Source organism: Platalea leucorodia (genome assembly GCF_965183815.1).
Source record: "Platalea leucorodia genome assembly, chromosome: 11".
NCBI classification, from domain to species: Eukaryota; Metazoa; Chordata; class Aves; order Pelecaniformes; family Threskiornithidae; genus Platalea; species Platalea leucorodia.
Window position 1 is genome coordinate 7,245,283 of NC_138833.1, and position 26,866 is coordinate 7,272,148.

General features: G+C 52.5%; 1 protein-coding gene across 26 annotated transcripts in view; it reads right to left on the bottom strand.

The window, feature by feature from the left end:
- Positions 1-462: 462 nt before the first annotated feature.
- Positions 463-26,866, bottom strand: part of SIL1 (SIL1 nucleotide exchange factor) — a 100,234-nt gene continuing 73,830 nt past the window's right edge. For 25 of the 26 annotated variants that reach the window (XM_082324099.1, XM_082324093.1, XM_082324098.1 and 22 more), the window contains 3 exons: positions 7,361-7,457; positions 4,934-5,098; positions 463-2,657 (listed from right to left, as the gene is read on the bottom strand). In XM_082324099.1, coding sequence (XP_082180225.1) covers positions 2,307-2,657; positions 4,934-5,098; positions 7,361-7,457 — 613 coding nt within the window. In that variant the 3' untranslated portion in view covers positions 463-2,306. The remainder of the gene's footprint in view (positions 2,658-4,933; positions 5,099-7,360; positions 7,458-26,866) is intronic. The other variant, XR_014229461.1, reaches the window with a different exon arrangement.

Genomic DNA, 26,866 nt, shown 5'->3' on the forward strand with positions numbered 1-26,866 from the left:
AATATATTAGCATCAAGAAGGGCTAATAGCCCTGAAACAGCCCGATCGATGGCCTGCCGGGCCGCGCCGGCGTGGGAGGTGCCTGCCCGGGTCGGCAGCGGGGATCCATCACGCAGCAAACCCCAGCGGCGATCGCGGCGCAGGCACATCACGGCGCTGGCAAAGCCCTGCACGGCTGCGCTGGCCCTGGCTCCGGGCCGGGGGGACGGTGGGGGCCCAGCCAGGCTTTTTGGTTTGTTTTTTTTTTTTTTTTTCCCCCTTAATTTATTTTTCTGCACTTGTGTTGCTAATGTTGGTGCTGCAGTGCAGGTCCCATTAAGCCGGCAGCAGGAGAGGCAGTGATTAAAATACCTGTTATTGCCAGAAAGCAATTCTGAAAGCGAATACAGGAATTATAGATGATCGCCTCCTCGCCACGCTGGGAGCGCGGCGTCCTCAGCGTGACCCGCCGGCAGCCCTCGCCGGCCGGTGCGGGGCGGCCGCAGCATCGCTCCGCGGCCAAAAGCTCTGCAGCCCGGCGCTGGGACACCCCGACACTCGCTCTGCCTTCGCCAAAGCCTGTGGAGAAAAAGCTGCTGCCCCCCCAAAGCCGCCCTTGAAGAGGGGTCGGCAGGAAAATTGCTGGGAGCCCCCCAGGCCAGTGGTGCGAAAGGGTCCCCCCACCCGTCACGCACATGGCACCGGGAGGGGACGGCAGGGTGGAGCTCTCCTCTCCTTCTCCTCTCGAATCGGTGGCCGCCACCCAGCCTTCAGCGCCCATTTCTCCGCCATGCCAAGGCCCCAGCGCTGGCCCGGGTGAGCCTCTCCTCGCACGGGGACAGCCCCGGGGCGGGTGGCCGGGGCCCATGCCCGTCCCCAGGCACAGGGCAGCACTGTGGAGCTCGCTGGGCTTGCGGCAGCGTCCCACCCTGCAGGTTCCTCAGGGGGACTCGGGAGAAACGGAACTGATCTCTCTTTAATGAAAAAAACCCCACAAACCCTTCCAAATAAGGGTTCAAAACAAGGAGGGGGTTTGGACTGAAATTAAACAGACAAAATAATGAATAAATTTAGTTTTTATAATCATCATTGCTGATGGCGGGGGAGGTGGCAGTCACCTCCAGGCCAGGGGCTGGGCAGCCAGAGGCTTGGGCAAGACTTTGGTTTCTTCCTCGCCTGAGGCAGGACGACGTGGGGAGGCAGAATCAGCCCGACGAGGGGAGGGCAGAACATCTTCCCCAATGGCCCATCCAGCATGGAAGGACCTCAGAGGAGGCTCATGGGGGACCTGAGCCTAGAGGAACGAGAGGAGAACCTGCAACTGGAAGAGGTGTGTGAAGGGAGATGCCCAGCCCAGAAACGAGAGCGTGCTGTACATCACGGATGAAAAACCCTTGGCTGGCCAGCCTCAATCCCTAGATCATCATCTTGGAAGCCATCTCCAAGGGCAAGAAGAACACAAGCAGAAAGACTCACTGGTTTGCTGAAGGGCAAAGTGTGCCGTACCAGCTGGCTGTCCCCTACGACGGCAGGAGCGCTCCCATGGCCGTACCATGCCAGGGATGAGATAGGTGTGATCTAGACTCCCAGATCGCTGGGACTTGGGTGGCCTCCAGGCAGAGAGGGGCTGCAGGAGAGCTGCCACGGCGGAGCTACCTGACCCACACAGAGCAGGTGGCGGAGCCGGGCTTCTTGGAGCGGTCCGGCCACACTGACTTGACGGAGGGACAGTCCTGCTCCGAGCGAAGGCTGGGTTAGAGACCTCCTCCAACCAGTGTTTCAAGGAAATGACGCTCAGTCCTCCTGCACAAGCACAAGCCTATCCAAAGGCAAACGATGCTTTCTGAGCGCTGAGATGCATTATACAAAGCAAATAAAAGATCACAGACAGCGCGGGTCATCGCCAGGCAAGAAGAAAGGCAGATCCGAGCTGCGGGAACAAACGCTTCCCTTTGCGCAGCAGAGCTGCCTAACGAGGACAGCCCCGCATCCCTCCGTCCCTCCCACCCCAAATAATCCTGCAGACGGACCGAGAACACTCAGCCGTGCGCTTAAGGCACCACGGCCGGAGGATGACAGGCAACGTAAGCTGAGACTTTACCTCGTTCCCTCTAAGGTACGTACCTCTCTTTTTCCAGCAGCACCCCATGCAAAGGAAAACGTGCCCCCACACACACGTTTTAATAATGAAGCCGTTGGCACAGTCGCCCAGTGGTGGCATCTCATTTACTCCTGCTGTTTATTCATAAGTGCATTTACACTGCTGCTGTCAAAACTCACGCTGTTGCCCTGAATTATCTGGAATTGAACGGAATCTACGGCTGTTTTCATCTTAATTCCTGAATGATGGTATTTACAGAGCCAAGGAGTTCCTTGAAATAGCCGTCTTTGTCACCCTCCCTCTGCTCCTCTGCCGCCAGCTCCTCGTACTCGCTGCGCAGGAGGCTGAGGGTGGTGCTGAGGGCCTGGTCCCCCCGGTAGCGCTCCTTGCAGAAGGCCATCAGCACGCCCACCGTCTTGAGGACCTTCTCCCGAGTGTCGTGCTCTGGCACGGCCAGCAGGTTGGAAACGACCACGCACCAGTCCTGCTCGACCACCGCCGGGACCAGCTTGACTTGCCGGTACTGCTGGATTTTCTCTTCCATTTGATCTCCGTGCTGTGAGTCCTCAAGCAGCATCTGTGGGAAGTGGTGGAACATGGATTAACAGCCCTAGCGGAGAGCAGCCGCTCGCAGGAGGTGACACATGGCGGGAGAGTAGGATGCACATCCCGTAACACCTTGGAAGGTGACTGCAATGGAAAACCAAGACGAGGACGTGTCCTGGTTCACTGTTGCCCGTGCATGAAGTTGGCCATAGGGGCTGGTTGCCCACCCTGGAAAACTCTTGGTGAGCAGGAGGTTCAGTATCACATGGCCCTGGAAGGGGACTCAAGGGGAAGGATGTGAAGTCTCCGGGTCTGCTGCTCTGGGCGGCTGGACAGGCTCCTGCAGCACCTAACCAACACCACTGCTTGGCTTCACGCTGCTCTGCGGAAGAGATGGAGATCTCGGTCTCCTCCAGCCACAGCCAGACCTTCCCCTCCCAGCCTGGTCCAGAAAACCCCAAATGCTGAAATTCTGCAGGGACGGTGCTGAAAGCAGAAAGGCGCCCACGGGGACCAGGGTGGGCAGGGCTGCCGGCTCCCTTCCCAGCGAGAGAGACCTGCTCCGAGCAGTGCCGGGGCCAGGGGGAAGGAAGGGAAAACTGCCATCGCCCCAACACCTTTCAAGGCTTGCGTGGTGGAGTGGCTTCGCTCCCCGACAGCGCGCTCCTCCCGGCTTGGCTGGTGGTCCCCTGTGATAATTACTAAGTCCGTGCTTCACTAATTAGTTCTGAGTAGGCTGCTCGCCTCAGACTGCTGAAGGCAGACAAGGGCTTCTGCGAGGCTGGTGAGCAGAAATCCAGCCCTGGGGAAGGGAGAGGGCGGCCAGCGAGCCCAGAAGCTGCCACAAGAAGTGATCGGACAACCCCATCCCCGGGGGCCGCTTGGGTCCCCAGGGGCACCCCTAACATTTTCTCTGACCCGTTCATCAGCTTGGCAACGGACTCCGGCCGTCCCCTGGGTGGCTGCTGCAGGGAGCTTGGTCATGCTGTTTTATCCCACTGACTTACGGGACACGGCAGGGACAAGGAGGGACAACGCCGAGAAGACCTCCCCTCTCCCGGTGCCCCGAGGGCTGCCTGCTAAACCCCCGCTGGCCACGCAGGATTTGGGGTGAAAAGGAAAGAAGGCGGCAGAAAAAGCTGTTCAGAGCCCTGGCAATTTGTGCTTCAGTGCCGAGAGCTGCAAATGGCAGCTTACGATTTTCAAACCAACCTATTTGGCTGTTGCCCAGCCCACCCCAGATCTGCCACGGCCGCTCGGACCAGCCCTGCCCGCTGCCGGGTACCGAGGGCTCTCCCGTCTCCTCCATGAAGGGGCTGGGATTGATACATGGCATTACCAGTCTGAAGGGCAGTGAAAAATCATTGTTTTAACATAAACCCGAGAATCTGCTGGGCCTGCGGACTGCCCCCAGCCACAGCGGAGCTGGGAACAGATGGGGCTGCCAGAGGGGCAGCTGTAAAACGTGCCGCAGGAGTGACCGGGAATGGTTCGGGTAAAATGCCCACGTACGCTCCCTTTCCATGCGAGCAGACAGACAGGATCACTGTGCGTTACAGCCAGCACCTGATAAGATTTCAGACCCTCTAAAATAATTTGCACCTTTACAAAGTCTCCTGGAAAATAACTGTTTTGAAACACAGACATTGCTCTGCAGTGCTTGAAACCCAAGTATTACAGCAGTAATAATCTGCAGGGCAAATTGGCTATAAACTGAGTGAAAGTGGATTTAATTTCCATTCTCTGGAGTACGAGAAACGCACAGACTAAACAACAACTGATGGCAAGGAAAGATAGGTTTTAAAATGACATTTACAGCAGTAATCCAAGGTATTTGAAAATAAAACACTTAACGTCGCGGGCTTGGCTCCAGCGAGGGATGTGCAGGCAGGCAAGGGCCTCTCCAGCAGGCAGGGGCGCAGCAGCGGCGGCTGGTCCCCGGGCACTTGGCTGGCCGCCGGCGGCCGGATGCCGCAGCCGAGCTCACTGCAGGCCGGTGCCTATTATTTTCCCTACTCAGGTCCTTGCCATTTTGCTATTTAAACACTCTCGGGTGGAAATGGCGATGGTGGTTTAATGAAAAATAAAGACTGAAGCTCGCTCTGGGCTCCCCCAGGCACTTGTCCCCTGCAGCAGTGGCCTGTAGGCTGGAGGGAACTCATCCCAACAGCACAGACCAGCACCGATGCTGGATCGGCCCCTCCTCACCCTCATCCTGCGAGGACGCTTGCTGGCCCTTTGGCTCGGTGAGGGGGCGAAGTGGGGGGTGCCTGGCCGGGTCCCATCCCCTCCCTCCCAGCTCCTCACCTTCTCCACGATGAGGTCGTAGAGGAGCGTCACCACACGGACGTGGAGGGTCTCCATCCCCTTCTGCCTGAAGAGGCTCCTGAGGACCTGGAGGCCGCCCAGCTTGAGGAACTGCTGCTGGGCGTAGGGGAAGTGTCTCAGCATGGAGGACAGCGCAAAGAGAGCCTGGCGGGGAGAGAGGTCCATCAGCACGGTGGCCACGGCTGCCGCATTTGGTGCAGCCTCTCTTCATGGCATCCCATGGGGACAGGAGAAACATGCTCCAACCCATTTGCGCCGAGCGCCCTGGCAGGTGCATTCAAACCTCTCCTTGCTGAGGGACTTCTCCAAGAGTTCCCTTTTCTCCTGATCCCAACCTTCCCCGGTGCTGCAAGGCTGCCCAAACTTGGGTGACTTCCACCCAAACGCCAACCCGGACTGTCACTGCACTTGCTAGAACGATAACCCAGAGGGGCCTGTGGCCAGCACCTGAACAGACCCGACGCCATCGCTTCTCACAGCTCACCCCCACTGGTCCTCAGTACAGAGCTCGGCTACGGGCTAAGGATGGGGGTGAAGGGGGGTTTCAGCACCACTCAGCAGAGCCTGATCCCCTCAAGATGATTTGGACACCTGGGGAACATCCTCTCCCTTCCACCCACGTGGCCGGAGGATGAGACCATGATGTTTCCCAGGACACAGCCCCAAAACAGGGTCTGTCACGGTGCAGCATCATGCACTGCCAGCGAGAGACACCAGCACACCCGTGCTTGCCTCCTGGGCCTTGAGTGGCAAGGGGTTAACACCTAGGAGGCAACTGGGGGCCAACCGGCTGAATCTTACACTCGTCTGGTTTTGACAACCGCGGTTTGCAGAGGGGACGTGCTGCTGCCGCCCGGGGCAGGGCTGCTGCCCGTGCGGGGCCGGGGATGCTCATCTGGGCGCCTGCCAGCGAGCAGAGCCGGCTCCTCTGCACACCGAGGTGGACCGTGCATCCCCGCTCTCCGCGGACAGATCCGAGCTGACAGCCATGTCCTCCCCAGTCCCATTTGTTTCTATTTTCCATCTTCCAAGTTGCCGCTGGTGAATTGGAGGATGTTTCTGTCTCTTTTTTTAACCATAGGCCAAAGGACAGGGGAGGGAAGAAATGCACTTCTGGCCTCACTGCTGCACACCGCCGCGAGCGCTGGGGTGGAAAACCCACCGGAGCGGGAGCTGTGGGCTGCTGCCCTGTGTGGGAAGGGGCTGGGGCACCGACCTGTCCTTGGGATCCTGGCCTGCAGAGAGATGCGAGACTGTACACAGCATGGGAACTGGAAATTAAAAGCCTCTGTCCTCCTGGAAAATGGGGCTCAACCCTCGGAGGCTCTCGTAAGGCCGCATGTGAATGTGGACAATACTGAGCTCATCCCTGTTGCTCTTCTCCAGGGGCTGCCAGCGGGAAGCGTTCAGGCCCACTGGAAAGAAGCGTCCTGCACCCACCACCCATGGGTTCAAGTGATGCCGATGAGGGCCTCTGCATGCCCAGCCATCCCTCCCCACCCCAAAATGAGCTCCGGATTGAGCCGCGGGCACTCCTGGGAGGAGTCTGTGAGCACGGGGCACCCCGTGGCGCACTTCTCCGGCTGGGACCTCCTCACACCCATGGCCAAAAGCAAAGGGGCTCCGCAGCCTCTCCCGTGCCTTTCACTGGCTGGAGGACTCTTACCATGGACTAAAGGGGAACGTGTTTGCGGGAGCTAATTAAAACACGGGCAGCACACCACTGTTTGCAGAACAGCAGGTGTACTGAAGATGAAAGAAAGAGCTGGTGGCTCCCTCGCCCCGCCAAATCCGCTCTCGCAGGAGGTCACCGTGTTAAACGGTGGGGCTGGGTTTTCGGGAGCAGCCAGATAATTTTACAGCCCGTAAACAGCGCTAGCATCACACGCTAAAGCGAGGGTAATGAGATCTCATGCTCAAGGGAGTACGGTGAGGAGGGAGGGAGGGAGGCGGCGAGGAAGCCCCCACCCCGACAGACAGCGCTGCACATTTGGCTGGGGGCTCTCGGCGCTGCTCGGTTTGCTCCAAAGCCACCGCCAAAGGCAGGACACGGGGCTGGCTCCAGCAATTAGCTCCTTCCAAACGTCAGCTCCCATGTTTGTTAGCCTCTGATCGTTACGCCTGCCACTGGGACCCTCGCCTTTCCTCCCAGAGGAGCCGCAGCACCGAGTCCTGTCCCCCGTGGGGCTGGCAGAGCTGCCGTGCGTGCCGCTGCTGACAGCGGGGGCGAGACCCGCAGCGCCGGGGGCCAGGGCTGCCGGGGGGGTCCCAGCACCGGAGCCCACCCAGCGTGGGGAGCAGCGCAGGGTCCCACGCTCTCACGATGTCAGTGATGTCCCAAGGAGCACTTACATCCAGTTCAGCACAAAACCAGCTTTGCCCAGAGGTGCATCCCCACTCGCTCACCTTCTTCTTGACAGCCAGAGGTTGTTCTGTAGCCAGAATAACCAGGAGCTTCTGCAGTGCACCCCCTTCAATTGCTTCTATCTGGACTTTGGGGTTGCTGCAGGGACAAAAGCAGAAAGCAGGTCACCAACAGAGTGGGGCACGGCCGGGTGGGACAGACGCCAGGTCTGTCTGGGGCAGCACCTTGCAGCGGGCACAAACGAGGGTCAATCCAGCCTGATCCCAGAGCAAACCCCCCCAACCCCCACCGACCACGGCTTGCAGTTATGAAGAAGGTGCAAAGCCCTGCAGGCCACCCCAGACACAGCACGTGACCCGTGCAACCTGAAGCGATAGCAACAGGGCTGGGGAAGGGCATGCCGGGCCACCCACATCACCCCACCACATGCCCTACCTGTCTTCCCCTGGCAAGAAGCCCTGTCCTGCATTTCCCTCTCAGCTATTAATCCTCTCGTTTCGCATTGCATCTGTTCCTTAACGGCCTTTTATTTCAGTTCTTGCTTCCCCCCTCTCATGCTCCTCATTTGCTGTTAACATGCTGATTTATTTCAACGTTCCTGTGCTGCAGCACCAGCCCTCCAGCTCACCTGGAGGAAGGTCCTGCTTGTCCCCGGCACCTCTGAAGCACAAATTACTCCTGGTCTCACCACCCACACACCTCTTGCATTGAGTGCTTTCCTCCAAGAACTACAAGTAGCTACATCCATCCTTCTGTCTGCAAGAACCAGGCTAAAATTTCAGGTGTGGATGTGAACAGCTGCCCCAGGTGCAGGCAGATGAAGACAAGGCCTGCCCTCCATCCACACTGCCCCTGGGTACGGCTGCCCAGGCGGAGGCTCCTCGGTCATGCAGACACACTCCTACTACATCTTTGAAGGTGGCAGAGAGGTTAGATGCTAAAGGCTCCCTCTTTGGCAGGGCTTTCACAGTTGGAGCACAACGTACTGGCTGCCTACATCCCTGATCCTGGGTCTCTCGCGCTCCGAGGAAGAGCTCCAGCGCTTCAGCCTTTGCTCGACTTTGAAGCAGAAATTGCACTGCAGCCAAAGGTCACACGTCCCTGCTGCAGCAAAACACCCACAGCTCTTACTGCTACCAGAAAGCTGCTGGAGCAGCCAGTGCCAAGCATCATCCAAGAAATAAGAGAGACAGAGGCAGACAGGGTCATAAAAACCAAAAACAGAAGACAAATGGACTTGGGCAGGGAGCAGCTTTGAATTAAACCCATCACTCTCAGAAATACAGCAAAACATTAAGCTCATCTATGTCAACCAAAGTGCTGGGCAATCTCTCCAACCTTCCCTGCTCCATCCAGGCTTTGCTTCTCACACCTCAGCAACTTCTCCCAGGGCAAAGACGAGAAGAAGAGTACAATGGTGGGATGGAGGACAACCAGCTCCCAGAGCACCCAGGGGTTGGCTGAAGACCGCTTTAACATACCCCAGCAGGTGGAAATGTGCTAATTCTGACCCTCACCTCAAAAGAGCCACAGATAAGTAATATCTGTCCTACAGAAGTGAATGAATCCTGCATCTCCTTTCGGTCCAGATGGATTTATAAGCCAGGCTTGTGATTAGACTCCTTTGGGAGTCCAGAGACATGACATCCAGAAGGCAGCAAGGAAATGCAGCAGTGAGAAGCAATACACGTACCAAAGTCACTGAAGGTGCCCTCAGCAGCGAGCTGGGCACAGCCGGTGCTCCAGCTGGGACGGCTGAACATGGCCGTGCTCACCGCAACAGCACGAAACCTTCTCCTGCAGAGGCTGGGCAACACGAGCGCAGCCACCGGGGCCATGATCTGTGCATCTCCAAAACCCACCCAGCTGCTACAGGAGATGCTCAGACAGCCCTCCTGCCATGCCAGGCTCGGCTGCAAACCAGGCAGGACAGGGAAGAAGAGTTTTTTTCCAGCTCTGTTTTTCCAGCAATGACAGCTTTGGTCTCTGCCTTCGTCTGTGTATGGTTGGGTTGCGCTTGTTTCTGCTCTGAGCTTTTGCAGGGAAAGGCACGGCGCGGAGGTTCGGCTCTGCCTGGCACATCATCAGCCACGCTGTCAGGCACGTTTTCAATGCTGGGGCTCCACGATCAGTGTGAATGAGAGGCAAAGAAACCACAGTTGCATTTCCAGACCCCAAGGACGAGCTGGCAACTCTGACGCTCAGAAAATACAACTTCTGATGCAAAAACTCAACCAAATTTCACATGCAAGTTACTCTGGGAAAGGGAGACCAGAGGAAGTGCAGAACAAGTTTGCAGGCACTTTTCTGAGTATAACTGCACTGAAAGGAGACTCTCCTACGCTGGAGTCCTCTTAGTGCCGTTCAAGGAAAGCGTTAAGTTTGGGATATCCAAGTTCTTTTGTCACATCTATCTAAAATAAATCAAAAAAACTCTTCCAGCAAGGGACACAACTGAAAAATTGGCATGCCTTTTAATGCTTGGTTGGTCACCTGGAGGATTAGATCTAATTAAAACCTCTGAACCATGGAGTTTTTGCCAAGGAGCACCTCTAGAGGTTAGGAAGCCTTCCTGGATGGTAGGCATACTGCTCACTTCTCAATGTTTCTGTTGTTTAATGTCTCCACTATCAATAGTCTGGGCTTCATGCTAACAAAAAAGCTCATTTGAGAGTTTGGAAAACTCAGCACAGATCTGTACAAACTACTCTGTCAAGCCCAGGGAAAAGCAGCCTGAGCAAAATAAATACAATGAGACAGACTGTGAAGCGTTCACATGGGAAATTCAACCTGTGCTAATCTGCTAATGGATAAGGGGATGGTGGACCAGCAAGGAAATTCACTGAAATGAAACTCTGAGGCTGGGATAGAGACTGAATACAGCCTACGACAACATCCCCCAGTGCTACAGTGATGGCAGCGATTTGGGAGCGCTCAACAGATGAGATTAACCAGCCTCAAACCTGGGTGAGGAACAGCCACAAGGCTATGGGGACTCGACACAAGCGGCTTCCCAAGAGAGCCCCTGCGTGTGCTAAACGCAGCCCTGGTTCGCCCTGGGAGGACCCAGCCTGACTGCAGGGCCACAACGCGTCCCCTCCCGATGTGGCCCTCACCACACGTCTGAGGTTCTTGTGCCTCCCAGCCACATGGCCCATGTCCATCACATCCATCTCTCTCTTATTCTGTTCCTGAAGAGTAGAAAACAAGGCTGAGTACAGGCTCATTGTGATTGATCCATGCAAGAAACCGCCTGGGTGCTGGGACAGGCTGGGGTTAACAGGCATGCTGTTGATGTTCATGCTGGCCGAGATGGATTGAGCAGGGGTGAGGAGGTCAGAGACACCATCAGGAATCCCTACGGCCCACAGGTGCCCATGCTGTCGTCTCTGAGCAGCTCCTGAGAAAGCTCTGTCCCTTGCAAGGTGGGCTTTGTCCTTGGGCAGAAGATCCTGAACTTCTTGAGACGTGGGTCATCCATCCCAGACCATGAGATGACCTCTGAACAGCTCTGGACATGGGCCACCAGACCCTCTTGATATGGATCCAGGAGACAATACCCTCTTTCCCATGGCGTAGTCTACCGGCTACTCTCTACGCTTTCAAATCCCAACCCAGGTTGATCCTCCACCCAACTCAAGATGTCCCTGCTGCCTGCAGACCTCCCTGCTTCTCCCCACCTCTCCCAGGGACCTCCGCAGATGGGCTCACCCCGCAGTGACGGGGCTGCCACCTGCACCGGCACGAGCACACCGCAGCGCTTAAGAGCACCCTTTTGACCACAAGACAAACAACATTTGTTTCCCACTGCTGCCTTCTTCGGAAGCTCCTGGAGTTGTGACTTTGCCGAGCACAAATTTGACGATGTGCCGTTTCATCAGCCCAGCGCATTTCCCTCTCGGTGGCTGGAGGAGGGCGACTGCGCCCTTCGGTGGAGAGGGGAAAAAACAAAAGCAGGGGAGGGAAAGCCAACAGAAAACCTCCATCTGAGCCTGCCTGCTGCAGCTCGCAACGGCAGAAGGAAATACTCCATTTGCTGCCAGTTTATATTTCACTGCGTTGGAGTTACAACTTCCCACGAGGGGCCAGAAATTATTACAGTCAAGGCTTGTTTGCCAGAACACCGCAAGCCTCAACAGTGGACGGAGAGGGGAGCAAAAGCAATAAAAACAAGGGCTGACGTGCTGTGATCTGCGCTATCGGAGCAAAACTGAAATGAAGCTGCTGCAGCCCCGCAGTGACCAGTGGCAGGTCCTGCCTTGGGCGGGTGGTGAAGGCAGACATGGGGCCTGGCATCTTCCACCAGCTGCTGGGTCGGGATGTTTGCTCCCTTCTTCCTTTCTTCTTCCATTAAAGCTCTTTGTGGAAGCAGCAAGACCTTAGGATGGGGATGACCGGCCAGAGGACCCACCACCACGATGAAAGCTTCCTGGAGGAGACGTGGTCTCACAAGCTGGGATCAGAGCCCTCCAAACAGCCTCTCCATGCGCTGCAGCTCATAAACCCCCACATGCTGCAATTCCCCCACACCTTGCCGATGGGCTGTTAGGGACCTGCTTGTGGGACGGCTGCCGTTTCTCCTTGGACGTTGTTTTGGGCGTGCTAAGGAGCAGCATCGTCTGGGGGGGCTGCGGTTGTTGCTCCTGCAAATCCAGCACGGGCTTCTCCTTTGCCATTTTCACTGGCAAACTCATCACGTGGAAGCAGCTCCCATTTTGCTTAAGAAGGGATTTTTTAAGAGTACTATCCGTTAAGAGATCCCCTTACCCTATTCCTCCTAGGATGATGCCAAGTACACGTGCACAAATTTAGGAGAGACTTTTCAGTTTTTCCAGACTGCACATGTGAGGGGCGTGGGAAGACTGAAAAGCAGCAACACAGCCCTGAGGCAACAGCAGCTCTTGAGTTAGACAGGAACTTGCAATAAGGCAGCAAAATTAGATTTAAATTAAAAAAAAAAAAAAAAAAAAGGAAAGCCAAGCGGTGCAGGGGGACCTGGGGACTTCGAAGCACAGAGCAGGGCAGGCAGGCAAACGCCCTCATCTCTACTGCTCTGGCAAGGACACACAGAATATTTAATTCTTGGCCTGCTTGTTGTACAAACCACATGAGACCCTAGAACAAAAAGGGTCACCTCCTTACTCTGAGCATCCTGCTGAAGCCAGGTAGAGAAAGACCAAAAAGAGGTGCGAATGGGGGAGTGCCATGGAGGGGATGCTCCTGCCCAGCAGGAGCAGGGTGCTGAGCACAGCACTTCTCCTGCCCTGGCTGGAGCGTGTCCCGCTGCGGCAGCGGCCACGCACCCGCCCTCGTGGCCACTGGCACTCTCGTGGCCACCGGCTGCTGAGCTACGCAGGCATCCTCCCCAGGGCGCAGGGAGAGCTCCTGCTTTGATGAAAGCCCAGCATGACGGTGAAAAGGCACGATAATCACCAGGCTAGACAGGACTTAATGGGTCTCTTCTCTCGTCAGAACTAGCGGTCTGCGATGCCGTGTGGGAAATCAAAGCCAGGGATCAAAGTCTGTAAGTCTATGAAACAGCCTAAAAAATTTAGTACAGTCTATTTAGCTTGTGCTATAACCTGAGGATCAGAAAGAGGCAGCAAGGCAGCGTGGCTTACCTTGCCCTCCCCCTCTCTCCAGCCCCCCTCCCAGCTTTCACTCCAAAACCCGTTAATGAAGAACATGAGAGTGCACCAACGCTTTGCTCTCAGGAGAGTGAAGCGACTCGAGCCCGAAATGTGCCTCCGATGGCATTACAGCTCCAAGGCTCGCCTGGCTTCTTGTGCCTCTCAAACCTTCACACCCGGGTAAGGATTTGAAAGGCAAGGGAAAAGGTCATTATTGTGAGTCCGGGAAACCAAAGGCAATACAAGCAGGGTCACACGTGAAAAGGCAAACAACTTTTTCAGAGGCCTCTGTATTTGGAGGATTTCTGACAGCTCTTGTAAGTATATTCACGTTAAAATTACCTGACAAATAATAGAGAGAGGGAGAGAAAACTGATCATTACAATGTCAACGCTTAAAGGTTTGACTGGAATTCAGGAATTCCAGCCCGAACTATAGCTGTAAATCTGAGACTCTGAATAAGGGCAGAAAAAAGAGGCAGGATGATCAGCAGCTCGTTAATACTTGCACGATTGAATTTTAGATTGCAGGTTTAAGGAAAAAAAAAAGGCCTTAAAATAGTCGAAGTGAGAAGTGACACATGCAGGGAATACGCTTTCCTGTTGCATTCAAAGCACTGGCTCCAGCATGAACTATCCCCATTGGAAATGACTGCGGAGCAGCTGCAGCAAGCCCAGCCGGCTCCGAATCCACGACGTACCGGGTGCGCGCTGGTGGGCTACTCCTCCTTCTGAACCTTGTTCTTAAGAAGAGGATAACTGGGACAACTCAACGCGAACAATTCTGCAGCACCCCCGTCCTCTGAAACAGCCACCCTTGGCTCTGCCGCGGGATGCCAGCAAATGATGCTTAAGCACAGGGCTGGTGAGTCTCTTACAAAAATACAGATTTAACACAGATGCTTTCCATTATTGCAGAGCCCCATGCTATCAAAAAGGACATTTGGACGCACAATATGAGATGTACAGGGTAATAATAAAATAACCCCAACAAGGCTGCCTGCGACTATTTGGAGTTAGAAGGAGGAGGGATGAAGTACTGACACCCCCAAAGCCCCCACCGAGGTCCGCACGCCTACAAAGCCTCTTCTCTGAGCATCAGCTCAAACCTGAGTTTATCACAGACAAAGGCCTTCAGAGCTATGACTTAAGGAGATTAAAAACCACCCAGAAAAATGGAGCTCTAGGTAGTTGTGCCGATCAAAATACAGGGAAGAAGAAGGGGGTGAGGGGGGAAAACCTGACAAAAGGAAAACTTGGTTTCAATAGGCAACACAATACAACAATTTCGTATGAAAGATGTGAAGCATAAAAGAGATGTTAGATGTTCAAAAGCACAGAATATAGGAGAGACATAAAAAAAAAACCCCGAGAAGATGAAAATCTCCACTTCAATGCAATGCTGCCTTCTCACTTTCTACCCAGCCAGGCGCTCATCGCAGTAGCGGGGGAGCAGCAGCATCCCTGTGAGAGCAACACGTCTCAACGTGACATAATGGATTACATAGATGCAAGTATGGGTTTTAATGAGCAATTAGGTTATTGAGTATTTGTTGCTAAGAGGAGAATAGAACTGCAGAGAATAAGTTGGAGCTGAGTACGTGATTCTGTGATTTTGATGGGCTAATGTGATACTTAAACCGAGGGAGCATGAGTCACCCGAGAGAGGCAGAAATAGCGTGGAAGACTGCCTGGGAAAAGCTGGGGGAACCTTGGCTCGCTATCGACCACATACCTGCATCCCAGGCGCCAGCAAGAGGTAACTGAGCTGCTTAAGAGCCCTGCAACGACACTGCTCAAAGCAGGAGGGCTATAACGTCCCATTACGGACAAGCCCTGAGCTCCCTGGGGACACAGTGACATCGGGTTTAACCGGGGCAAACTCTGCTCTCAGACACGCGATGTAACTGGAATTACCCAAGGTGAGTTTCTGGCCCTTCGCAGTCACAACAATTTCGAGTTGGAAGCAGAGAGCGGAGCTCACTCTCGCAGTGCAGCCAGGGTCAAGAGCCATCGGGAGCCCCGCGAGGAAGGGACCCGGTTCACCGAAGCGCAGAGAGGGCAAGGCTAAGGCGGCTAATGTTTTGGAACAGGAAAAAAAAAAAACAGACGAGCTGCAGTGCTGTCATGTAGCATAACAGATGGATAATTAGATTTATATGAAGAGCTGTAAAAGTAAGTAATTAAATAAAAGCACAGAATAGTGGATCTGCCGCAGCGAGACACCTCGTAGGGGGGCAGAAAGCCCCAGCCACAGGGGAGCGGGTGGCAGAGCCAGGGCACTCCTTTGGGACAACCAAAACCAGGACTTGCCCAAAGCACAACTGCTCCGGAGGGGAGTGATGTGAACAGAGGGACCGCGTCGAGCTGCAGCAAAACCCCTCCTCCTCCTCACCTCTCCGCGGAGCAGAGTAGAAGAGTGAATACCAGCTCTGGACAATAAAATCTTAGGTGCCATAACAAAATCAACTGCGCCAGATTGTTCTGCTGAACGCACACAAACAACAAACTGACAGGCTGTATTTATATCTGTAGAAAAAAAGGTTCTGTGAAAATGGGCTGGAGATCGCACGCAGTAACAAAGCGGGCCCGGGCAGGAATCCCACCGCCCCAGCGCGTGTGAGGCTCCCGAGGACACCCCCAGAGCCCCTCTCTTCTCCTGACCCTCAGCTTCACCGGCTCCGAGCTTTATTTTGGTGCCAGCACATACCCCCCAGCTACGTGAACATCACTGCTGACGGCCAGGTGACTCGCTGGTCTGCTTTGGAGGGGGCTGTGCACCTGAAGCTCCCACCGACGCCAGGGCAAGTGGAGGGGTGCAGCTCTCAAGAGCCTCAGATACCAGCCTAGCTTCCATGAGTTTAATCAAGGACCCACAAACCACTTTATGATTAAAAAGCAAAGGTTTTTGGATTGTCGGGGCTATCGCCGTCACCCTGTCAGCACGGAGCTGGCGGAGCCTGAAGAGGAAAGGGTATGAAACAGCACCGTCAAGGCTAGCCCATCTTCTCCGTTGTCCTGACGGTGAAGGATGGGCCCGTGCAGTCCACTCTGGAGCGTTTGTCAGCCCGCTGTGATTTAAGGGCTGGACTGGGTGACTCATACCCCATCTGCAACGATCAAGGGAACCGCGTGAGCTCTCTTCCAGCACAATGTGTTGAATGACTGATCCTTCCAGGTAGGTACGAGCAAGTGCTCCACGGTGCATGGAGAAGGACATCACAGGAACTCCCCCCAGCGCTCAATCACCCAAACTAATGCTTTATTTTGAGGCGTAAATCAACCTTAAGGCTATATGTGGTATGCTTACAAAACACTCCCTATGCATTTCTGAAAGCCTGTTGTTTTACTGTAGGTCAAATGCATATCGGTGCCTAAGGATGGAGTCTGTTTCATCACAGGCTGCATTAATAAAAAGCGGGCGATTCTCTATGAGTGCAAGAAGAACTCATTTATTTCCATGCCATTTTAGCCATAGCCCACAAAAATTGTGTTGATTTCTTTTCAAAAATCACAACACAGCAAGGAACAAGAACAATATTGCAGGATTAATACCACGTCCTTGAGCTCATCCAGTGTTTTTCATCACAGAGACTTCAAAGCACCCCCTGATTTACAGACGGGGAAACTGAAGCGTTCCCAGGAGCATCGGCAGCCGCAACAGGGTGCAAGCGTGAGTGCTGGGCTCCTGCCTCCCCGCTCCTCCCCTTCTTCACACTCTTTTTCTCTGCACGCCTCCAGCCTGCTGGCTCCAAAACTCAGCTGGCCTAGGATGGTGGCAAACGCAGGAACACCCAAGGTCCTACCCAGCTCTTTCCTGCTGCTGCAGGACCCCTGAATGAGACCCCTCTGCGACAGTAACTTGCAGCAGGGCAGCTTTGCACGGAAGCATCCCTGCAAGATCTGCCATGTCACACTGAGCATAATTCAAGGCAGGCAAAGTTACTCAAATATTCCAACAAAACCTATTCACATGCCTTAGGTAGCATGAAAACACTGCAAAAAGCTGTCTGAAAGCACCGCACGAAGAAAGCCTTAGTGCTAACCACTGGGCTCCTAACACTTCAGCTCATATGCTCCAGCAGCAGTGAGTGACTAACACATCCCACTAACAAATCTCGAGAGACATTAAAAGGTGGCCTGAGGCTAAGACCTTCGATTGTTATTCGCTTTATTTGTTTGCTTGCTCATTTGAGCTGATTTTTCTTTAAGACAAGTGCTAATAATATTAAAAAAAAAAAAAAAAAGCAAGCCTTTGCCTGGCGTGTCCCTGTTGGGAATGCCAGCGGAGCGCAGGCACTCTCCAGCTCTTCCACGAGACACAAAGCAAAGTGTGAGAACAGGCACTTCACTTCCCTCCCTTCCAGCAGCATCTCCGCGATGCTCTGTCCTATTTTAACCCTGCCATCTGTTTCACAACTCTCTGCATTCCTCCCGTAACTGAGGAAGGCATTGCATTACATCAAGCAAATCTTTCTATCATGTCCCACCCGTTTTGCTTACGGATGTGCCCCGGAGCACCCCCGGGCGCCACGACGGAAGGTATTGCTCTTAAACAACCGATCCGCTCATCGCTTATGAGCCTCATCTCAACCCATCCTGCTCCTCTACAGGGAAGGGAAGATGCTGGATCACAGGGAGAATCACACCCACTGCAATGTCATGTTTTAAACTCTGGCTGTTCCTAGTCCCACCGGCTTTAACAGTGCTATTAGAATCATTTTAGACTAGAAAAGTAGATTTGTTTCACTGAGTCATGATTCAAAAACGAGACTTTGCTCCATTTACAAAAGCAAATCACCATCTTGCAAATGCCAAGCACAGATTTCAGCTCCAAAAGCAAAGCCTTGGCAACACTTCCAGCCGGAGAGAGAACGGAAAAGCTGCATCTGCAAAAGCTGGGAAATGTTTTTTCATTTATCTGGTTTTCACAAACAGAAAGCATCACCTGTGGAACACCAGCTCCTGGAGAAATCTAATGAACTCATTCTGCATCAAGCTACTTAATCAGGCATTAATAGAGGGAAAAGTGACAGCAGGAGTGCTGCCACGGGACCTGGGACTGCGATGCTGCAACGCAACCCACAGACGATTCAAGCCAGTTCCTGGGTGGGAAGCCCTCGAGGAAAACTTGGGAGTCACAGAAAGCACCAGCAATTCTTTCTGCTTTCTGATTCATCCCTACTCAAACACCCACATGCCACAGCAGAGGAGGTTGGAACTGCTACATTTAGGATGACATTTAAAAATCAAGGTTGTGCTGCTGATGGTCATTAAAAATCCAACAGTATTTTTCAGAAACAAGTGGGTACTCGCATCGGTGTCCCTGCCAAATATCAGCACAGCAGTTATTTTTCTAGCAGCTTCAGTTAAAAGACAAAGGAAAAATGCACCCACCTATAATTACTGTATTACTGTTGTTGTTTTTTAAACATTCACTGTATACCTTCATATTTTCTAAATACAAAATAAGACGGAAACATTTCTCCAAACCTTTCTAAGTGTCGGATTCATCTCACTTAACATTAAACACCTAAAATTAAGACGTCTAGCTCAGACGAGCTGCCCGGGCTCCCTTGGTGACGTGTTCCAACCTGTGGTCTGCACATCCCTGGAGATCCAACCACTGTTTCTGTATTTCCACGTGACTTTCCTAGGCTAGTCCAGAAAGGCAAGTCTACAGACCAAGGCTTTAGATTCACTCTAAAGGGGGCTGCATCTATTTTGAAAAGCATCTGAGGAATTCACAGTCATGAGCAGCGAGCAGAAATGATGATTTGCCCTGTTGGAGATGGGGCTGTCTTTGACTCCTGTCTTATGATGGGATGATTTGTCTTTTGGAGGCTCTCTCTGTCTCTTTGGAGGTCTTTTTGTCTCTCTTGACTCGTTGGATATGAAGCCTGGATAGTTAGCTCAGGTGGACACTCGTGAAGGAAGACTGAAGCTAGGTGATGTGGATCCCATCTTCAGAGAGAGGGTGAAGGAAACACCTACAAATGCCTGAATCAAGCTGTCAAGAAGTTAAAATGACCAAGCTAGCTAATAAAATATGGTAATAATGCAATGAATTCATGTGCATATATAAGAAACAAAGCCGTGGCAGGTACCACAGCTAAACTGGATGCTTAGAAAGGGCTGGAGCAAGGAGAGGAAGCACATTCAGAAAGGAACATTTTGCATAAAAGATGCAATGGAATAAGATAATTATGCAAGAAGAAGGGAATTTCAGCAGTGTGTCCTACATCACTGATGGATGCAGAGAACGGATACCTTGACAACGAAAGCCGACATGCCAATTAAGTTTTAATGACCCTAAAGGCAAAGAGAAAAAGCCCTCATCTGCTACAGTGGAGGAGGGGGCCAACAGACAGACTTAGCCTGGCAATGAAATGGTTAGGAAAACCCAGAAAGATCTTGAGATGAACACTGTCTCTGTAATGGAGAGCAGTGCTATGGGCATCAGAGGTAGGTTCTGCAAGGCAGGAGATAAGGGCTAATCACCAGGGCAGAAGAAAGCTCTGAGAGCTGAGAGCAGTCGTGGAAGATGAGATGCCTGGATTCAGAAACAGCTTGAATGTGAAGGGTGAAGGAGGAAGCGGGGTTCAATTTATTCAACGCTCTGGAACTGTGGAAAGACACACGCTACGCAAATGTCAGTTGTGATGATCACTTCCCACTGCTAGACTTCGTTAAGAGAGGACGGGAAGGTGACACAACCAGAAGTTCACACATGTGCTGCGAAGGCGCAGGAGGAGAGAAGACTTGCCAGTAATTGCTGGGATGTAAAACCCCAGTCGATTGCAGCCTAGTAAACAAATCTGGGTCTGCGTTTCCACCTGCCTCGTACTAAGGAGAGAGGGAAGCCACTGCCCAATGGGTCTGCTGAGGGCACGGTGCACGCTGCCAGTTGGTCTGCCTGCCCTGGGGGTGATGGTGTGCTGCGTCTGCCTCCAGAAGCTGTAGATGCTTAAGGAAATCACTTCAGAAACCAATGGTCCTGAACCGATGCTTCCTGCCCGGACGGACATCCATGAACCCACATGGGAGCACCCTCTGCTGAGCTGGGGTAGAGCGTCTCCTTGCTAACCCCCATCAGCTCAGCACACAGCAGTTGGACTGATTTCGGGCCATTTACACAAGGGAGGTTGCCACGGCCTCCAGGGGAGTATACAAACCCCACAAGATGAGAAGTTGCCTTCTCTGCACTAATGACTAACGACACAAGTGCATTATCCTCCCTTGGCCATCCCCTGGAGTGCGAAACGCTGGCCTCCTTCCCAAGCAGAGCTGCTATTACCTCCTGCAGAAGATATCCACTACCAATTTGTGACAATGAGATCAGCATGCACAAACGTCCTGCCGCCTTCTGTCCTTAGTCACAGCCATCCCTTTCTGCTCCCCCAGCAGCAAGGACACCAGCTTGCCACCAGTCCAAGGAGGATCAGTACAGCTCTTCATCCTCCCTCACAGCATGGGCTGGCTCTTCACCCTACCTCACAGCTGATGGTATCGAGTGGTACCAGCACAGCAAGGTGAGACATTCCCCAGGCTGGGCAATGCAGAGTCCAGGTCAACAGGTATCGTGGGTGACGTGACCCGCCTGAGCAGCTGTCTGGAAACCATCACCCCATGGAGAATCAGTCATCACACTGACCTACCTCCTTCCCACTCTTCTGCCTGTTGTGCACAAGCAAGAAAAAATTCTCAGTTTGATCTCAATTGATCAATTTGAAATTCAGCAATGGATGTCATTTATTCTTCTCGCCCAGGAGGGCTCACTGGACAGCAGGAGTTGGAGACAAACTGATTATCGTGTTGGGAAATAGGACTTGGACAGGCTTTGTTTAAGTCCATCTTGCAAACGATTATGTTCAGTTCAAATTCTCTCTCTTTTCTGTGCGTTCTCTGTGAATTCCCCAAATGCAGCACGAATCTTCTAGCACGCTTGCCATGGGTTGAATCTGGGCAAGTTCCCGGTCCTCAAATGCTCATCCATGTTTATGTCCTTCACGCTGCGCTGTGACAGCACGTGTCACATAATGCCTTGGACAATCTGGGTCCACATATTTATGGCACTGGACCTCCGTATTTCACAGCACAAATCCGGGGACCTACAGCTGACTGTGGACACATTACTCGTTCTTGAAGCGTAGGCCACAAAGCTACTTTAGTTCTGCTTTTGCTTGTAAATCAGGGGCTTACATATGTAATTGGCCTAACCGTAAGAGCAAACAACAGCAGTGGTAGCACAGTGCCAGCAATTATTCATGCCTATAATAAACGCCTGTAAAATTGAAAGCCAGCCCTTAGAAATCTGGCTCCTGACTGCACATATGAAAAAACAAAAACTCATTTGCAGGGCTTGGCCAGTGGAGTTTTTAATTTTGGGGAAGAGATTGAGGGGGGCAAGGATTTTTTTTTTTTCTTTTTTAGTTCTGTAAAAACACCACTCGTGCCTACGTTTAGGTCACGGATTATTTCAGCTACATTTCAGAGTTTTGGAATAAACCCAGTGACAGGCACGGAGGACAAATCTGCCCTGCGTATTCAGAGAGCAGGTCTCTGGGAACAAGCACAGCTGATCCCCGTCCCTCGGCATGTGGGAAACAGAGTAAATAGTTTACAGACAGCCCTTCTTCCCTGAGTGTGCTGAGCCAGCAGCGAGCCTGCAGATGAGCTGTCATCCCTGGAGATGACATACAACCACTGGCCCTACCACTTCTGGGCAAGCGACCATGCAGCGCTATTCCGTGCAAGAGCAGAGATGCTGACCCGGTGCCTTGGACAGGTCCTACCAGTTAACGATGGCATCCTCGCTGATAAATCACTCCTTCAGGCCAAGCCGCAAACAGCACGTTGCTTCTCTTTGCCCTCTTCAACCAACCGTGGCTACGTCTCGCTGCAACAGGGCAACGCAGCCGCTCTAGGACTTGCAGGATGAAAGGTGTGATGAGATCATTCTTTCTGCTGTGCACATTTCTCACCCACACCACCTGAGCAACCCCTATAAAACTCTTCTAGCACATTGCTGAAAATCAATAGGGTCTTTCTTGATGGCAAAGACCCCACTGGCAACAGAAGTCCGCCCACTGGGTGGTCCTCACGAGCCCGGCAGACAACACTCTGCTGAGATACTATCAATTTTAGTCCTTGAATTGGTTTAACAATTAGCAAGGTTGAAAGGTGTTAACACAGCACGCAAATAGAGTGAGGATGAAGTGACTGTCAGGGAGCAGACCTGCAGCCTGAGGTACTGGAAGGCACCATGCAGGCGTGGGTGACTGCCAGCACGCCTTCACACAGCAAACTGGCATGTTACCCATACCAGTGACCTGAAGAGCAATGCATCAAGCCTTCTCCTTGATCCCTGCTGCATGAAACACAGAGTCTCCTATCACAAGATCCTACAGATGCCCTTCCATGCACATCTCCTCATCCAAGGGCTTGAGGGTCCGTGGTCCAGCAGCTTTGCTGGCCTCACGTTCCTCCAGCATCACGTCAGCCCTTTGCTTCCTCAACGCTCACCAGGCAGCAGCAGATTTTGCCCATTCCAGCAGCAACTTGGAGCACAACAGCAGCAGGGACCTTCGACATGCTTTGGACCTCCAAGGTTAGAAGGGCTGAGGTGCTGACAGACTTCCTTAACCACGAATCGACTGTTTTATGTTCTCCTTTGGCATTTCTGGTTGTTTTTCTCCTGCTTTAAGCGGTGGCTGAGCATGAATGGGAAGAGCTCTGTAAGGACTGCTCTCCCTCTCTTTGCTATGCAAAGCTTCCCTCTTCAGAAATTCTCTGTAACTACCAAGTTTTAGCATCTTCTGAAGGAAACCGCATTCATCACAGTTCAGAAGGGACCTTTTGGCCTAATCCCCACTAGAAAAACTGCCAAACTGATCCTCCCATCTCACAATTATCAGTGACAGAGACTTTGCCATACCGGGCGATGCAGTGCTGCTATGACAACAGGAACGGGAGACTCGTTAAGGGTCTCATCAAGAGGGATAACGAGCAATCACGGCTCACAGAGAAGGCAGAAATCAATGAGAGCTGTTGATACCACAACATTTTGCTGGATTGGGCCAGGTATTCGGTAAGCTTTGAAAGGTTGACTCGCGTTGTTGTACGGCACCGTCCCTGTGAGTACAACTTCTGAGGACAGGCAGATTCCTGGGGAGTAGAGATGAATATTCATGAAGGAACTCAGTTTGGGAGAGGAAATGAATCAAGTGTGACAAATGCCGCCTATTAGGAAAAGAGGGTGGCGTCTATTTTTAGTGGAGTTAAGCAAACATTAAAGCTCACTCTCTAAGAACTCCAAATAATACCACTCACTGGCTCTGCCTCTCCGTCGCCAGATAAGAATTTAGCAGCGCATTACCACCAGCCAAAACCTGCTCGCCTGAACAGAAGTTTTCCGATTTAGCCCCCGTATGTGTTTTATAAAAATAAAAGTTTTAATCTCTAATCTGCATAGGAAGATGTAACGGTTTCCACCAGGATTTATTCCCCCCCCCAGAATCATAAGGCTTGAAGGAACCTTTTTAAGACGGAAGAAAACGCTGCATTCAAATCTCCTAAAAGAGCACTCACGCGGAGCTGTAATCACTTCAGATGCACAGAATTATCAGGAGGAGAAAATTCATCTCACTTAGAATCAAGACCCAATTTGAAGCAGAAAGGAAGAGGCTTGGTTTGCCACCGTGCCAAGCACTCAGACTTTTCACTGAAGTCAAAGAAGCTACAGCTGCTCCGAACCATTGAAAATCATGCCCAGAATCTCTAGCGAAACTTGTTTGCAGAGATGGCAGCAGGCTGATAAGGATGTTGACTATTCCAAATAGGCCCACGTTATTTTATATTTTTAGAGATACTTAGCCTGCCTATTATTATTATTATTAAGCAGAGGTGGAGTATTTACTGCCTGCTTCTCGGAAATCTGTAAAAATGCTGCCTTTCAGCAGCTCATCTTTTCTTCTGGTGAACATTAAAGAGTTTCCTTCTCATGCTTTTCAGGCTTATAAGATGTCCAATTAAAGAAGACAACAGAGAGAATATTGCCTGATAAAAATAACACAATCCCACAAAGCTATTTGAGAGGCCTTGATCTCATAACCTAGGGTGCTCCCAACCTGAGATTCAGACCCGAGCACTTGGAGTGGTCTTTCCAGAGTCGTCCTAACAGTGAGCCCTCAGAAGACCCCTGGGCAAGGGGAGAGCATGAGCCAGGGATGAAGGACCCTCGCAGCAAACTCTCTCCAGGCTCAGTCCAGGTGCCACTGGCTCAGCTGGTTCCTGCACTCTCCCCTGCCATGCACCAAAGGCCAACTCTTCCAAGTCCAAATGCCCCATTTCTTACCAACTCCACCTGCAACACCACGTGGCTTCTGGCACCTCTCCCATACAGCTTCAAACACGGTCTTAAAGATGGCTTACAAAGAAGCAGCTCTGAAATTAGACGTGTCAAGTATTCATTATTGATATCTGCCTGCGACACCAATCAGGCTGGGCAAAAATCAACAGCAGAAAGATGTGATCTTTCCCAGAGCAGCCAAACCCTGGGAAATCTGCTGACTGCGCACAGAGGCGGTGCCTATCTCATCTGTGACTTTGGGATCAGAGGTGGTGTCTCCTCCTGAGGTCCTCTCCCTGGCCTCTCCCTCCCAATCGAGTGTTCCCACGATTTCCCTGGCTTTCACGTTACAAACTCCCCTGTCATCTAGAGGGGAAGATGCCCACCATTAATGAAGTGTGGCTCATTACTGGGTGCACTGGGGCAACCTGCATCCCCAGCACAGTACATATGGCTGAGTCCCCGCCAGGACAACAGCCAGCACGCGGAGCTCACCGTACATCGTCTCTTCGGCGCATTACAGTGTCATTTGTTAGTAAAGTTGGGCCCGTTGTCCTTTAGAGAGCACATCTCCGTCCCTCGTGCGCCGGCCCTCAGCAACTGTTGCCATGGTTATTACATTTGAGCGCTTTTCATCAAGAAGATGCTGCAACTGCTGAATTGTCTCTTGCAAGAGTTATTTAGGAATAACTAGTTAGTAAGTAGGAATAACGGGTTCAGACTGCCCACAGAAGCCAGCGATCCCAATTATTTTTGCTTTGATCCTGCCTTCTTTCTGGTCTCTGCCAGGTTCAGCTTTAAAGTGGGGGCTAGAGATAAGCAGAAGAGAAGGAACGCTTCCTGAAGGGAAACGCACTCAGCTCTGCCAGGAGATTAAAGGTCTCTCTTCATACAAAGCCTCTGCTTTTCAATCAATCATAAATAGGCTATAACAAGGCACAGCAATCAACCAGGAAACATATATCCTCACCTGTTGGATTCAGGTGGAGAAATGAGATGTGTTTTCCAGCTCCATCATGTTAATTGTTAATCAAGATATTGTGGGCAAAGCCCAAAATCCGTTCATCAGTCAAGGGGAGTACCTGATGTCCCAGCGCTCTCCTGCTGCAAGGCGCGGGCTGTGCCTGCCCCGGCAGGCGAGAGCGGCTCTCCCGGCAGGCACCAGCCCACGGCTCTGCTGGGGGTGCCGGCGGTTCGCGTCGAGAGGCGGCTGCGTTTCAGACCCACTTTCAGCATCACAAAGTGAATGAATAAAGCCTGCTCCAGAAAGCCAAGGCCGTTTTGTTTAGCTCTCATTTAAAGCTCTGAAGAGTGACTGGGTAATGATGGAGCTGGTTTCCCCCTGCAGATCGGGTCCCACAGCGCAGTCCGTTAGGCTTTTAACAACATAAATGCCTTTTTCTGCTCTGCGTTATCCCTGGCACAGGTTTTGGGTCGGGAGGCGCATACTGCAAGACCTGAAGAACACCGCAGCTAAAGGAGAGGCAGGTGGAGCCCGCCGCAGCCTGTGCACCCACCGGCACCAGCCTTTCCCAAATCCCATCCCGTTGCAGTGGAGGGGGCTGCCCAAGGCACAGGGACCCTCCCCACAGAGGGATCTAAAAGAAGGAGGAAGACCTGAGCTTCATTCACAGCAACAAGCCCAAGGGCAAGAGAAACGTATTAGATGTAAGCCAAGCACGTCTCACACCTGGAGCCGAGCAAACATGCCGTGCTGTGCCACGGAGACACTCAGCAGAGCCGCAGCACTGGCTTTTAAAAGGGTGTCTGCCCAGTAGCAACTGGTAGGGACGCTTCAGTCCCTACCAGGGGACTCAGGCACCGAACCTGGAGCCGCCAGCCGGGTGCAACACCTGCCCCCGGGGTCGAGTTCACCTCCTTGTACTGCCATGGCAATGGAGAGCTGCCGCCCCCTCCGCAGCGCTACCCCAGCGCTCCGACGGGCACGCCACCGCGCTGCTTGGTGACCACCCACGGATGGTGAGCTCTTTCTCGTAAGCAGACTGTACCTTCCTAACAGCCACACGCTGAAGACAAAGAACTGAATTTGGATGATGTGACGGCCAGAGAGATCGCGATTCAGCCTCTCCCGAGTTACCAAAAGAGACAGAAGACAACTTCAGTTATTCTAGCTGAAGTAGCTGGATTTAAAGAAATCAAATTTGTCAGTTCATTAGCGTGTAACATAAGAATGAAAAATGCATTTCTAATTCCTGATCCACTAATCCACAATCCGCTGATCTGCAATCCCCAGAGTCCCCAGGGAAAGAAAAGAAAATCCACAGCAGCCTTGTAGTATTTCTCTAAGATTTCCTGGCCAGGTCCTGCAGAAAGAGCTCACGCTATGAAGCCTTCCTCCCTTTACAAAATACACCTTGGCAAATTTGCTGCCCTGCCAGGGGGGTATCAGGGATAATAAAAACCAAATTGCACTTGTCAGAATAAGTGGACGATGGATGTTTTGTGAGGTGCCAGGTGTGACACTTCACGTGTTTGCTCAGCTCTCCGCTGATCTGCAGTATCAGCTCATTTGCAGCAGCCCTCCCGCTCATTAGGACAATTAGTAAG